The sequence below is a fragment of the Phyllobates terribilis genome, unplaced genomic scaffold (assembly GCF_046119375.1).
Source record: "Phyllobates terribilis strain yellow unplaced genomic scaffold, ASM4611937v1 Scaffold_12__6_contigs__length_324123572, whole genome shotgun sequence".
Classification (NCBI taxonomy): domain Eukaryota; kingdom Metazoa; phylum Chordata; class Amphibia; order Anura; family Dendrobatidae; genus Phyllobates; species Phyllobates terribilis.
In genome coordinates, this window is record NW_027362772.1 from 266,181,374 (window position 1) to 266,196,637 (window position 15,264).

At 41.1% G+C, this 15,264-nt stretch overlaps 1 protein-coding gene across 2 annotated transcripts in view; it reads left to right on the plus strand.

Annotated features, from left to right (window-relative positions):
* Nucleotides 1-12,708, plus strand: part of TTLL10 (tubulin tyrosine ligase like 10) — a 100,908-nt gene extending 88,200 nt beyond the window's left edge. The window contains exons 8-12 of one of the 2 annotated variants that reach the window (XM_073656977.1): nt 3,952-4,123; nt 7,220-7,360; nt 7,661-7,777; nt 10,045-10,138; nt 10,757-12,708. In XM_073656977.1, the coding sequence (XP_073513078.1) occupies nt 3,952-4,123; nt 7,220-7,360; nt 7,661-7,777; nt 10,045-10,138; nt 10,757-11,439 (1,207 nt within the window). In that variant the 3' untranslated portion in view covers nt 11,440-12,708. The remainder of the gene's footprint in view (nt 1-3,951; nt 4,124-7,219; nt 7,361-7,660; nt 7,778-10,044; nt 10,139-10,756) is intronic. The other variant, XM_073656978.1, reaches the window with a different exon arrangement.
* The last annotated feature ends 2,556 nt before the right edge of the window (nt 12,709-15,264 follow it).

A 15,264-nucleotide genomic window follows, 5' to 3' on the forward strand; every position in this document is an offset into this window, starting at 1 on the left:
AGTCTTACCGAGGGACGGGCAGGAATAAGATTTCATGAAGCAGGAATAAGATTTCATGAAGATGTGCATACCACTTAATAAATTCAACACATCTTTTCAGTTACTGCAGGGGCTTTAGTAACATTTTCAACGTGATGTATGCGGCCACTTTTGATTAATTTGTCTGGCGGGTGTAACCACACACTGGCTCTTCCCCAGTTCTGCCCACTTTGGCGGAGCTGGACGAAAGTGGCAACTTTTCAAAATGTTTTACGGAACCACTTTGATGAATTTGAACTTTACAGACAACAAATAAACCCTATGTAATCTAATCATACACTGATACTCCTTCTATTAGCTGGTAGGAGAATGCATTGAGAGCAAGCAAGAGACATGATATTAGTAGGAGTGTCCATAGTATAAAAGAAAAAAAACCTGTAAACATTATTATATTGATCTTTCAGGCATGGACCTTATGAGGTTGGTGTATTTATTTTGAACATCCATTTCAAAAAGGCTGTATAATCATATTTGAAAGTTTAAAGAGGTTGTCCACTATTTTAGCATTAATGACCTATCCTTAGGATAGGTCATCAATGTCTGATCGGTCGGGGTCCGACACCCTGCACCTCCGCTGATCAGCTGTTATCGGTGTCGGTGGTTGCTGGCCGGAAGTACTCATGGTGGAGCTGGCCGTCTTCTGATTTTGCCCACCACAGGGCACTATACATCCACCTCCTATTGATTTGAATAGTAGGCTATGTTAAGTACCAAGCCTCAGCGACTATCAGAAGACGGCCCGCTCCGCAAGTGAGTACTTCTGGCCAGCAGCCACCGACACCGATAACAGCTGATCGGTGGAGGTGCAGGGTGTCAGACTCCGACCGGTCAGACATAGATGACCTATCCTAAGGATAGGTCATTAATGTCAAAATAGTGGACAACCTCTGTAAACTCAATCTCCACCCACCAATCCTGATTGACTGCTCCTCAATGTCTCTCCATCCAGCTTCTGAATCTATGCATGTTTATGTACCAGACCTGCGTGCAGGTGGGGAGCATCAGACCGTGTGGGTGGCTTTGTAGTGGGGCTGTCTATGGTGGGCAACAAACTGTGTGAGGAGAAAATGTACTGTGGGAGCATTATACTGTATAATGGGCTCTGTGGGTGGGGTCTAATGGGGCATCACACTGTAGGGGGGATTTATGTTGGGGCATCATACTGTGTGGGGGATTCTGTTGGTGGGGTCAGATGGGGAATCATATAGTGTGTTTTGTGGAGAATGTACTGTAGGGACATCACAATGTATGGGGGGCATTATGGGGGCCATGAAATGGGTAACATACCCTAATTCTGTGTGGATCCATATAAAAGACTGGACGAGGTTAGAAATCAAAATTATCACGGTGCGCTCCGCGTGCTGCAGTATGTGTCCCTCTTTCTTAATCTTCGAAGTAAGGAGGTATGCTCTTACATTGTTAGTGCATGGCGTATTAAGTGCTTCTTTACTTAGATATCTATTTTTTGGATAAATTAAACACCTAATAAATTTAAAAAAAAATGAATGTAAGACACAAAAGACATCGATATTCACATAATTTATTGGTCTGAAAGAAAAACTTCTATTTGTTCCAGGAGGTTAAAAAAACAACAATGAATCCACAGATATGTATAAAAGGGGCTACTGTGAAATGTGTGGCCATATTCAGACTGCGCTGTTCTCTTTATCAATTTTATAAACAGGACTAATAAAAAGATCACTAAAAATTCCATTAGCCGCTCTCAAACACTTCTTCTGCCTCTACTAAGGGATTAGTGAAAAGACTATTTTGTCTTTGTCCTTTCTTTGGGGAATATAATGGCAGAAATAGCCTGACATCTAAGAAACAATACTGGAAGCGACATAATGGCCCCATACAAATAAATGCCATAAAAACCTCAGCAAATAATAGCAGCAAAAGCAGCACAATACCCAGAGCTGTCTGCTCCCAGGACTAAGGCTCTGTAATAACCATGGAGTAATGGGCGATGGCAGGACTACAATAAAGTCCAGATTCACCCTGGTCGTTTTTAGTGAAAAGGGTATTGTGTAAGAAGAACAGGGAGCAGTGCCACGTCTAAAGCAAAACTAAAGGAGTAAAAAACAACTAAAAAGTGAGAAACTTTCACCAGTATTCTAGGCTGATTGATATGATCCTGGTCTGGGAGGAGGTGAATATAAGCTGTTTTTATTTTCAATGTGACCCTGTGTCATTTAAAAAGGGGTTGTGCTAGTAGTGGTCGATGTAAAGAGTTATTCCCATCCGATACATTATGGCATATCCACAGAATATGCCATACATGTCAGATAGGTTCGGCTTCAGGGGGCATTGGGTGCCACTGGGAATAGAGAGGTATCGGCTAGAGATTAGCAAGTCAATCCGATGTGAAAATAATTTGTCAATTTTTAACAATCTGCTGAACCCTCTAAAATGTAACTATATTTGATTTCGCTTAAAAAGGCTGCCACTATTTTTTTACGCTGCAGAAGATTTCATCAGCAAGAAAAGGCTCACAAAACCTCAGAGACGACCCCCATGGGGTTAACTATAATGCCTTACAGCTATGACATCTCATAGTATATGGCACCCAATCAGGAAGAATGATCATAGCCTGTATAAAAGCATAAGCAGGGAATTCAGCAGCCAAACTCTGCTCCTACAGTTTTGTGATAGAGATACTAAGATCAATCCAAAAGCTGTAGGTAACTTGGTGACTAGTTGAGAATGCCTTTTTACACATCCAGTCACTGCAAATATGCCATTATTGAATTATTAACCCCTTGATGAGCTATGACGTATAGATACGTCATATGTCGTATCCCGGCATTTGATGCAGGTATCTTTTCTGCCACATGACATTTGATTTGATCAGCTGTCATGTGCCCCTAACAGCCGCAGGTGGAATCGCGATCCACCCGCGGCTGTTAACATGTTAAATGCTGCTGTCAGAGACTGAACACGCGCCAGAAGAGCGTCACAAACCTCGCCCATCGGTGCCCCTGTCACATGATCACGGGGCGCCGTTGGATTGGCATGACAGTTGGGGGTCTGTAGAAGACCTGGTGCTTGTCATTGCAGATCTCCTATGAACGCCGGCCCGCGACCGACATTCATAGGAGATGATGATTTTTGCTACACATAGCCCCGCTATGTGTAGCACAAGCGATCAGAAGATCGCAACTTCAAGTCTCCTAAAGGGACTATTGAAGCAAGTAAAAAGTAGAGAAAAAATGTTTTTAAAAATATAAAAAAAAACTAAAAAAATGTAAAAGTTCAAATGACCATCCCTTTTGCCCCATTCAAAATAAAACAATAAAAAAAATACACATATTTGATATTGCCGCCTTCAAAATCGCCCGATCTATCAAAATTTAAACTAAATTAATCCCATCTGTTAACGGCGTAATGAGAAAAAAAAATTAAAATGCCAGAATTACCTTTTTTTGGTTGCCGCAACATTGCAATAAAAGCTGTTCAAAACATCTTATCTTTCCCAAAATAGAATCAATAAAAACATCAGCTTGGCGCACAATAAATAAGCCCTCACCCGGCCCCCCGATCCCGAAAAATGTAGACGCTACGGGTCTTGGAAAATTTTTTTTTTTTTTACACAAACTTTGGATTTTTTTTCACCACTTAAATAAAAAAGAACCTAGACATGTTTGGTGTCTACGAACTTGTAATGACCTGGAGAATCATAATGGCAGGAGTACAACTTGTCCTGCAAAAAACAAGCCCTTACATGGCAATATTGGCGGAAAAATAAAAAAGTTATGGCTCTGGAAAGAAGGGGAACAAAAAAAAAACAAAAAATGCAAAAACGTAAAATCCCAAAGTCGTAAAGGGATTAAATCATTTTATCAAACATCAATGCAATCAACAGAGTTGTCTATGTTATCAACTCTATATTAACTGTTTTGTGCCCTGCAGGTATATACCAAACCCTTTGCTTCTCGGAGGGAAGAAGTTTGACATTCGCTCCTATCTGCTGATTGCTTCTACTGTACCCTACTTTGTATTTTTCCGCCATGGTTATGTTCGTCTAACCTGCAACCCTTACGATCCAGAGTCTGATGACCTCACAGGTCACCTAACCAACCAGGTACGTGGAATTTTCTAAAAATTGCTTCAATCACCACAAAATTGAATTTATTCCTTAGTCACAGGGTTAAGGAATCTGTAAAGGGTTTGGCCTCTGCTTAGACCTTAATGGTCTATTAATAAGTGATCAATATCAGAATGGTCAGGTTTCGGCAACACCACCCTATGGTCAGTGGCCAGATGTAAACAGTGAATGGAGCTGAAACAGCACAGCTCCATACACCGTGTAGTGGCTGTTCTCAGGTACTGCAACTCAGCTCCTAGTAAAATGAATAGAAGAGTTGCAGTACCTGAGAATGTCCACTACCCAGTGAATGGATCTGTTCTGTTCCGACACCGTACACTGTTTCGTTCCGGTTGCCGCTGATTGGTAGGGATGCCGGATCTCAAACCCCTAAGGATGTATACTAAGGATAGGCAATCAATTTCTAAGTAGTGGACAATCCCTTTAAAGGAAATCTCCACTTTTAAAACAACAATACTTTTTGGAAAAAAATATTTTATAACTATTATAACTATATTTTAATTGAATTTCTTTACAATACTTTGCTTTACTTATCTTGATTTTGAGCATCATTAATAGCCAAAGCCATTAAGTCATGTAGATCTGAAGACCCAGATACTCTGTCCATGTGTCTGAGAATTCAGTGTGACAACCCTTGTGGGGGCTGAAATGGGGCCATGTTGAATGTCAACCATGTTTTTCAAAAAAACCAAAAAGACAATGACTCAAGGATGTAAATATTGACTGGGAGTTTATGTTTCTCATGTAAAAGGCTCATTATATGTTTTATACATTCATATTCCCGGTGGACTCACCACTGCGACTAGGAGTAAAGCAATGGAAGCTCTTTGTGATAAGTTGACAGCTGTGTCCTGTTTAGGTTCCTGGTATGTCTTTGCTGACGTATTGTGCTGCTATATGACTTTTCCAAGTTCAAGGGAATGTTATATGTTGCCTTCAGCCCTGCAGGTGTTACTGTGCCACATATCAATGAAATAAGATCTGCTGGTCTAACTGGCAGCTAAAAGAAGGTTCTGGAAAATAAATCTGAACAGTAGAGGCAAAAGTTCCTAAATGACCAAGTGTTGGCTGCATTATAACAAGACATTATTTCATGAAAGGGTTTTGCCAAATGTTTAAGTTATTCATAGGATAAGTTTTCACCCAAGTTATCCTTATCCAGAGGATAAGTTCTCTCTTAGGTTATTCCTATCCAGAGGATAAGTTATCCCCATCCATAGGATAAGTTCTCTCCTAGGTTATCCCTATCCATAGGATAAGTTCTCTCCTAGGTTATCCCCATCCATAGGATAAGTTCTCCCCTAAATTATCCCTATCCATAGGATAAGTTCTCTCCTAGGTTATCCATACCCATGGGATAATTCTCTCCTAGGTTATCCCCATCCATAGGATAAGTTCTCTCCTAAATTATCCCTATCCATAGGATAAGTTCTCTCCTAGGTTATCCATATCCATAGGATAAGTTCTCTCCTAGGTTATCCCCATCCATAGGATAAGTTCTCTCCTAAATTATCCCTATCCATAGGATAAGTTCTCTCCTAGGTTATCCATATCCATAGGATAAGTTCTCTCCTAGGTTATCCCTATCCATAGGATAAGTTCTCTCCTAAATTATCCCTATCCATAGGATAAGTTCTCTCCTAGGTTATCCATATCCATAGGATAAGTTCTCTCCTAGGTTATCCATATCCATAGGATAAGTTCTCTTCTAGGTTATCCCCATCCATAGGATAAGTTCTCTCCTAAATTATCCCTATCCATAGGATAAGTTCTCTTCTACGTTATCCCCATCCATAGGATAAGTTCTCTTCTATGTTATCCCCATCCATAGGATAAGTTCTCTCCTACGTTATTCCCATCCATAGGATAAGTTTTCTCCTACATTATCCCTATCGATAGGATAAGTTTTCTTCTATGTTATCCCCATCCATAGGATAAGTTCTCTCCTACGTTATCCCCATCCATAGGATAAGTTTTCTCCTACATTATCCCCATCGATAGGGTAAATTATCTCCTAGGTTATCCCCATCCATGGGATAAGTTCTCCTAAGTTATCCCTATCCAAGTTTTCATAGATTAGGGAATAACTTATTGATCTCTATGGGTCCAAATGCCAGGACCCTGCAGAATCTGGTCCAAAAAGAGTGGAAGTTGAGTATTTGCACCTCCACTTTATTCATTCTCTATGGGAGTTGCTGGAGTTTGGCTATTTCTAGTGTTCCCTAAGGCTGGGTTCACGTAGCATTTGCCACTAACTTCAGTGGGTCTGTCGGGGCTTACGTCCTTAAAATGGGATTCGGCCGTAAGCACCGACATGGCCATTGTCTACAATGTTTCAGATGGAGTCACAGTGTGCTCTGTTGTCCATCATTTTCCACATGCAATTGATCATAATCCACATGCATAGCATAACCACATCTAAATGGCCTTAGTTAATTGTAAAAGTGGTTAAAGGGATAGTTATCTTAGATATTTATGGCAATTCTATAAATATCTGATGAATGTTGGGCTTTCTCAAGGGCCAGGAACCACTGCTACCTCTGTACCCCTGGCTTTTATTGGGGATCGGAGCAGAATTCATACTAGCATTATATCTGTAATTTCAGTATATTCAGTTATTTTCTGACTCATGTGATAAGCGGACTGTTTTGCCTTAAGTGCTATTAATTCTTGTCCTGCCCATTTTCATAAAAAAGTTAATAATAATAGTTGTGGGATTGTCTCACTCTTTACAGTTTTTGCATCTTAAAAACAATAACAGTAATATAAATGTCTCAGAGTTATGGGCTAGTTGTACATCTTAAATGTAATACCATGCCTAACCACATGGGTTGCTGTTCAGAGTCCACATGACTTTCATTCGGCTATGTCTAGTACAAAGCTATGCCACCTACTGGTAGAAATACTGTATTTTTGTACAGTCATTACTATTTTCTTATTTTCAAATGCAAATGATACATTTTTAAAAGTCAATTATGTTACCGATGCCTGTTTGGTGCAGATCTTGAATGGACAATTTGAAGACTTAAACATCGCTCTGCTGAGTATCCTATTTTTTTATTTGATTCCTAGTACATGCAGAAGAAGAATCCTCTTTACAATGAGTTGAAAGAAGAAACGGTATGGACAATGGAAAGATTCAACAGCTACGTCAACGAGAAGTTTGCAGAAAGCAAAGGTCTACCTAAAGATTGGGTGCTGAATACCTTTACGGTAAGACGACAGGGATGACCGACCACAGATATAAGAAGAAATACTGTTTTTTGTATTTCCTCTGTCTACAAGTCCTTTCCTGAAACCCTCATCATCATGTATCACTGAACATCTAACGTTTTGGGGATATTTCATGTCCTAGAACGTTGTCGTTAGACATGAAGCATCTACTCTTGGGTTGTAGACCCTTTGCCGTAAGATTTCCTGACGAGCCGGTCATTTTGGATATAGGAAGCCTCGTTCTGCAGGAATGTTTGCTCTTGTTTTCATCTTATGTCATTTTCTTCCTGTCTCTGATAGAAAAGGATGCAGCAGATAATGATCCACTGTTTCTTGAGCGTGAAATCAAAGTTGGAGTGCCGCCGGGGATTCTTTGACCTTATTGGCTGTGACTTCCTGATCGATGATGATTTTAAGGTATTAAATGCATGCTTAGGAAATCTGCCATTATTGAAAAATGTAGAGCAGGACAGTAAAGGCACTCAGCAATAGTAAAATTACATCTTTATTGAATACTAAAAAAAGACAAAAGTTCTGGTGGATACATGCTGGAGCGTTATCGACAACACCAATTTGCATATATTCACATATCTGCGGGTTGGAAGGTATGCCTTCTTTTATTTTTTTTCTGGATGCCATTATTGGTTAGTTGTACGTGATGCAAAAATGTACAAAAATGTATATATTCAATAGAGTATTCAATAACGAATGTAAAAGGATCATTAGGGATGACAAGGATCAGTTTGCTTCTGCCATTTTGTCTTTATCTATAATATACTAAATAGAGTGTAGTAAAATGGTAACATGGCCATAGTAGCAGCTGGGCTCGGGCTGGCCCACAGGGTGACAGGTGAATCCTCCGGTAAGCCCCTATGAAGGATGCGCCATCCATGAACCTACATGAGCAGTAATTGGCACAGTAGACTTAATGCAACACGTACGTACAGACAGAGACAGCACCTCACCATTCATGTAGCAAACTACCCAGTTTATTATTATAAGGAAGCATAGGAAAAAAGGGTCAGGAAATATTTCAGGTAGCTGAACATTGGGCCCCCAAAATTAATGTAACTGTTGGCTCCTTGATGTCTCAGTCCAACTCTGGTAGTAGCTATGGCCAAAATATATACGTTCTAGGGCTTTATACTGTTATGTGCTAGGCATGACTATAGTATTCCCATGTTGTAAAGATATTTTGAGTTCTAAGACTCATGCTCTATGCAGATGCAGCCATCTTGACACCTTAGAGCAGGGATGTCAAACTCAAATACACAGAGGACCAAAATGAAAAACTTGGAAAAAGTCATGGGCCAACCAGTATAGAGTATAATGGGCCCCACATAATCCTCCATACAGTATAATGGGCCTCACATAGTCCTCCATACAGTATAATGGGCCTCACATAGTCCTCCATACAGAATAATGGGCCCCACATAGTCATCCATACAGAATAATGGGTCCCACATAGTCCTCCATACAGTATAATGGCTCAACATAGTCCTCCATACAGTATAATGGACCTCACATAGTCCTCCATACAGTATAATGGGCCCCACATAGTCCTCCATGCAGAATAATGGGCACCACATAGTCCTCCATACAGAATAATGACCTCACATAGTCCTCCATACAGAATAATGGGCACCACATAGTCCTCCATACAGAGTAATGGTCCCACATAGTCCTCCATACAGTATAATGTGCCCCACATAGTCCTCCATACAGCATTATGGTCCCACATAGTCCTCCATACAGAATATTGGGCCCCACTTAGTTCTCAATACAGAATAATGGGTCCCACATATAGGTGGTGGTTCTGGTATTGTGGGCCAAATAAAATCACTCTGCAGGCCAAATTTGGCTCATGGGCCAGAGTTTGCATGTATACCTTAGTCCATGAGCTTTCGGTAAAAATTAATAATGACAGGCTTAAAGTGCCAAATTTTGTAACTGGACCCAACATATTATGTGCCATTTACAACATTGGTGCTTTCTTATGTAGCAGCAGGGCCTCTCAAAAGGAGCTCACCTGGGGCATAACTATAGTGGGTGCAGGGGTTGCTGTCTCATATGGGGCATGGAGCCTAAGGGGGGCCAAAAGTTTCCTTTGGCCCATAGGAGAAGACCAATGCTATTTAAGACTTGTGATAATTGGGGGGGCTATTGGAGAGTCTGCATTGCAGTCCACAAGCTTCAAGTTATACCACTGGAGCGTTGAAAGAAATAGCCTATTTTGACCACAAGAAACAATCATTGGCTTGGTCAATTAAATGGCTGATCATTTTGACTGCTGAGCTACCGCCGATAATATTCATCATCGTTCAAAACATAAGTGAGGCATGTTGGATTTTTTCTTTGACAATGATCGGCACTGGTTTCATCAGTCAATGATATCCAATATGGGCCAATGTGATGTATTGTGGGACATCGAAGATCGAATGTTCGTTGATCCATTTTCATCTAATATCTATGGAGGCGTTAAGTCACCAGTTTGTGGCTGGAGCTGATACCTCCTCAGCCTCAAGAGTTGTGCTCCTATAATTAGGCTTCTATGGGGGCTAAATCTGAGACCAATGCTCAGTAAAGTGAAGGCTTTGAGTTTTGGGTTTGACTTCAATCTCAAACTTTCTATAACTTTGTAAATGTTTGTACATGAAAGAAACTTCCCCATTCTGATCTTCCAGGTGTATCTGCTGGAAATGAACTGTAACCCTGCCCTGCACACTAACTGCGAGGTATTGAAAGACGTCATCCCCGGTGTTGTCAATGAGACTCTTGGTACGTTGCTCACATCTGGACTTGACATCTGAAAATAGATCTGAATTTCTAATATACTGGTCTTACGGAGGGCAGCATAATCAAACGATGGATCTGCTTTAAACAACAGTTAAAAATTGGACCTGTCCTTTCACACAAAACCTGTAGAAAAACATAGTGTTGATGCTCTCATACCCACAATAGGCTGAAACTGCTTTTAGGGCACATACCAATCTAATATGTCCAAGAACTGATTCTCATCAGCCTTCTGCCAAGTCTAATCAGCCAGCACTATAGGTGCTGGAACTTCCATTCCCCAGTATGCACTGCACCTGCCATTATCCAATAGCTTGCCTACTGTGAACCTAAACAACGCCTCTGTGTTATGCCTGTGTGCAGTTTGGCAGACAGGAGCTCAGGAGCAGAAAGACAAAGAGGACAGCAGGTCCTAGCGGACAGCATTTTGTAGCAATATTTTTGGTAGTAAGACAATATGATTTATGAATACAGTGATTAGGAGATTGCCCATTTATTACAATATCTATCGTATGCACTGAGAATTTAGACCTAAGATTCTTTTTAACGTCACTTTCTTTTTAGCCCTGCTTCACAGAACGTTCTCAAATTTTTCTTTTGTAGACTTGGCCCTCGAAATCTTCAACAAAAGCATAAAAGGCCATCGCATTTTACCCCTGAATAATCAGAGCAAGTTCATACTATTATATAACGGAGAGACAAATGAGCAGACCATAAAATTCAACTGGCCGAGGAGCAGCAGTCCAGTGAAGACACAGAAGACCATGCCAACCGAAAACCTCAATGGACCGGTGAAACAGCTGGAAAAGCCTCATAGACCATTAAAGACCTCCACAGACAACAGTAACCACATTATAACTAAAAGAGCCATCTCAAGGTCTCCTCAGAGGGCAACGTTGCCGATGACTCCAGTTAACATGACAGGACTTTACGATAACTTAACTCTCTATACGAGAAGCCATAAAATCAAAAATGAAAGCCCCCCAAATAACTGTGTGATGGAGGAGAGCCAAAGGAGAGGAAAAACTGAACAGCAGAACACGATAGCCAAGATATCCTTTACTGGTCCACCAAGGTTTCGAATCCTCGGCAGAAAAACTCCCCAATATATGAAGAGGACCACACCAGAAGTAACCATAACCACCAGCACCGTCATCGGCCAAGGAGAGAAACCTCAACCTCCCAGCACAGGTTCCCGTCAGGAGCCTGAAGACACCAGGGGGCTCAATTGTCTAGAAGATATTAATAGCAATGACCAGATACCCCTAGAATCCTTGAAGAACTGAGGCCAAAAATGCAATAAAATAAGAGTGAAGTAAATGCCTTTCTGTGTTGTTAAAAATAACACTAAAAAACAAACAAAAAAAAAATTCTCCTCCTTGTCTTTGATCCTATTTTATTTCATATTACAGTTAAAGGGAATCTGTCAGAAGGTTTTTCTTCCCCATTTAAGAGCAGCATGATGTAGATGCGGAGACCCTGATTCCAGCAATGTGTCACTTACTGGGCTGCTTGCTGCAGTTTTGATAAAATTACTATTTTATCTGCTGTAGATCTACCAGTTCTCTCAATGCTGAGCTCTGAATGCTCATCCCACACAACTTATTGGCAGCTTTCTGTGCACTGTGCATAGGCAGAAAACTGACAAACAGTGGTGAGAGCGAGTTACAGAGCTGAGGAATACATGGCAGCAGGTTCACCAGTCTTATAGTGATAATCCGCTGCTGATAAAACTATGATTTTATAAAAACTACAGCAAGCAGCCCAGTAAGTGACACGTCGCTGGAATCAGGGTCTCTGTCTGTACGCTGCACTGCTCTCAGATTAGGTGTAAAAATCTGATGACCGATTCCCTTCAAACTGAAACAATTTCTGTGTGTTTCTCAGGATCTCAGCCATGCCACCTCCTTCTCCTCCTCACTGTCCAGTGTCTGGCTGTAAGACAACTAGCTGCAGCAGGAGCATCTCCCCACTGTCTTCTTTTCAATAGGACAAAAAAATCATTAAACCAAACATCCTTGATTATTAATTAGTAGGAGTTAAATCCCTGTGTGTTCCGAAGTATTTTTACTATTGTGACTGTTTCAGGATCATGGACAAGCAGTGAAGACATCTATATTCCTTGTTTAATTGAAACACTCACTTCTAGGTTTTATGGTCCTCTAATTTACCTTCGAGTGCTCACGACTTTATCGTCTAAACATATTTTATTTTTCAGTTTTCTGCGATACTTTTAGTATTTCATATTTATTGCGCTGAAATTTTCTTCTGCTCCAGTTTATGGTCTCGTGTCCTGTTTTACAAATGATAAAAGGATTGAATGGGATTAGAAAAAAAGTAGCACCTCTCTTGTCCATGGGTTATTTTCCTATATACTTTATATGTTCTGCATTACCAGTTGTAGCCTACAGATAATAGTGGCACAGTTTCTGGAAATAAAATTTTACCCTTTTTATTTTAACTTTTTGCTGCTCTGTGTTTCAGATTAGCCAATAACTATATTTTATAAAATATGTATATTTTATTTACTCGTATATTAAAATACTTATATAGAAGACTTGTAGTCTGAAATGAGCGAACCCGAAGTTCAGGGTTGTACCAGACTTCTCCTGGAAGTCCGTTGCAATGTTCCGAATTATAGGGGAAGTCCATTGCAGAGAGATATTTTTTTTCCAGCTCAAAAGTTTGGGTCCCCATTATTTTCAATGGGGTTCGGGTAATGGTTCGAGCTTGGGTACAGTTCTGGTACCTGAACTTTGAAATAAAGTTTGGGTTGGGTACCAGAACCCGAACTTCCACAGATTCGCCCATCCCTACTTGTAAAAGCAGTTACAATGTTACTGTTTCTTGTGTTTATTATGTCTCATTTTGCATTAAAAAGTACAATGTAATAACAGTATTATGTTTCCTAAGACGGTTCACAAGACCCTAGTCCTAGTCCAGCTTGCAAGTTGGTGCTCCATTGCAGGTGGCCCAGAAAGCGTGAACTTCCTCACCTGCCACTTGAATGCTGGCATCCTGTGTGACTCTTTTGATTATTAGCTCCCCCATGACCTGATGACTAGGGTCCTACAAATCTCGACTCGACTCTAGTAGAAACCATAGACGGCAATATGGTTGGCACTCCGGTACGGTGGGATGCTTAGTGATAGGATTGTACATGAGTAAGAACCAGACACAAGTAATTACTCAGATCCCTAGGTTTCTTTTTTTTTTAGCAGGAGCTAATTTCATGACCTTGCAAAAAAATCCTGTTTTAAACAGGTAATTTTCTGATGACATCTTCCCTTTAATGTATTTTACATGTATTTTTTGAACTTTTGTTTTTTTTCTATATCACAATATTTATTAAAAGTGAATGGTAGAAATCTAGCAGTTTTCCCATTGGTCACTGGGTGTCACGTAATGACTAGGGACTGTGGTCACCTACCCGATCCCTCGAACAAGGGGGTGCCCTAGGCTATCTCTGTCCCCCGGATTACCTTGGATGGTGGAGACGCCAGGGTTATGTACCTTGCTATGCTCCTATCTTAACACTTATCTGTTCGCTCCCCCACCTAAGGAGGTGTGAGTCCGAAGTGCATAGGATTACATTAACCAGGGAGACAGTGGTAGACAGACAGGGATAAAAGAAAACTACAGTCATACAAATACACTCACAAAACAACAGGGTGGGAAACAGGTGAGAAATAGGAAGGAGAAACCAAATGGGAGATGATAAAGAAACCAGGGGAGGAGTCCTGAGGAGTCCTGAGGAGATAATTTGCATATTCCCACTGCATTTTGGGGTAAGTGAAGAGTCTCCGCGAGCTCAAAGAACACTGGATTTTGGCTGTTGGAGCTGAAAAGAGGACATCGGTAAACCAGGGGAGGAGTCCTGAGGAGATAATTTGCATATTCCCACTGCATTTTGGGGTAAGTGAAGAGTCTCCGCGAGCTCAAAGAACACTGGATTTTGGCTGTTGGAGCTGAAAAGAGGACATCGGTAAACCAGGGGAGGAGTCCTGAGGAGATAATTTGCATATTCCCACTGCATTTTGGGGTAAGTGAAGAGTCTCCGCGAGCTCAAAGAACACTGGATTTTGGCTGTTGGAGCTGAAAAGAGGACATCGGTAAACCAGGGGAGGAGTCCTGAGGAGATAATTTGCATATTCCCACTGCATTTTGGGGTAAGTGAAGAGTCTCCGCGAGCTCAAAGAACACTGGATTTTGGCTGTTTTAAGCTTTTTTCACTGTTTTCAGAACATTAACAATAAGAACATGGAAGAGTCCAGGAGCCATTTGGTGAGCTGCATATCCTGCTACATGTTCACAGACTTGCCAGTGGAAAAGCCAGACTTCACATGCCAGAAATGCAAGCTTGTGTCCCTGTTGGAGGAAAAGTTGCGAAATCTAGAAGAGAGGTTAACTACCTTGAAAATCATTAAGGAAGGTGAAGAGTTCTTAGACAGAGCAGAATTATCTCTTCATGATTCAGAAAGAGAAGAAATTCGAACTGCACCTGACGAAACAGAGGAATGGAAGCATGTGACCCACAGAAGCAGGAGGATCGAGAGGCATTCAGCACCCATACTGCTCAGGAACCAGTACCAGGCTCTCACACAGGAGAACCATGAAGAAATACAGCAAGATAAGACTTTGCCAGCAATGAATAACCTTGTAAGCCCTCAGAATCCTCCTGGATGGAGAAAGAAGAATGTTGTGAAGAAAAAACGGAGAGTGGTGGTCATGGGGATTCCCTGTTAAGAGGAACAGAGGCCGCTATCTGCAGACCAGACATAACCTCAAGAGAAATGTGCTGTCTTCCAGGAGCAAAAATTAAAGATGTGTCTGACAGGATATCAAGACTCTTCAGACCTACAGATCACTACCCATTCCTGCTAATACATGTGGGGACAAATGACACCGCAAGAAAGGACCTGGAAACCATCTGCAGTGACTTTGAAGACTTAGGCAAGAAAGTGAAAGAATTGGGAGCGCAGGTGGTCTTCTCATCCATCCTCCCAGTGGATGGCCATGGAACAATGAGGTGGAATAAGATTCTACAGGTGAACAACTGGCTACGTCGATGGTGCCGTCAACAAGGATTTGGATTTCTGGATCACGGAATG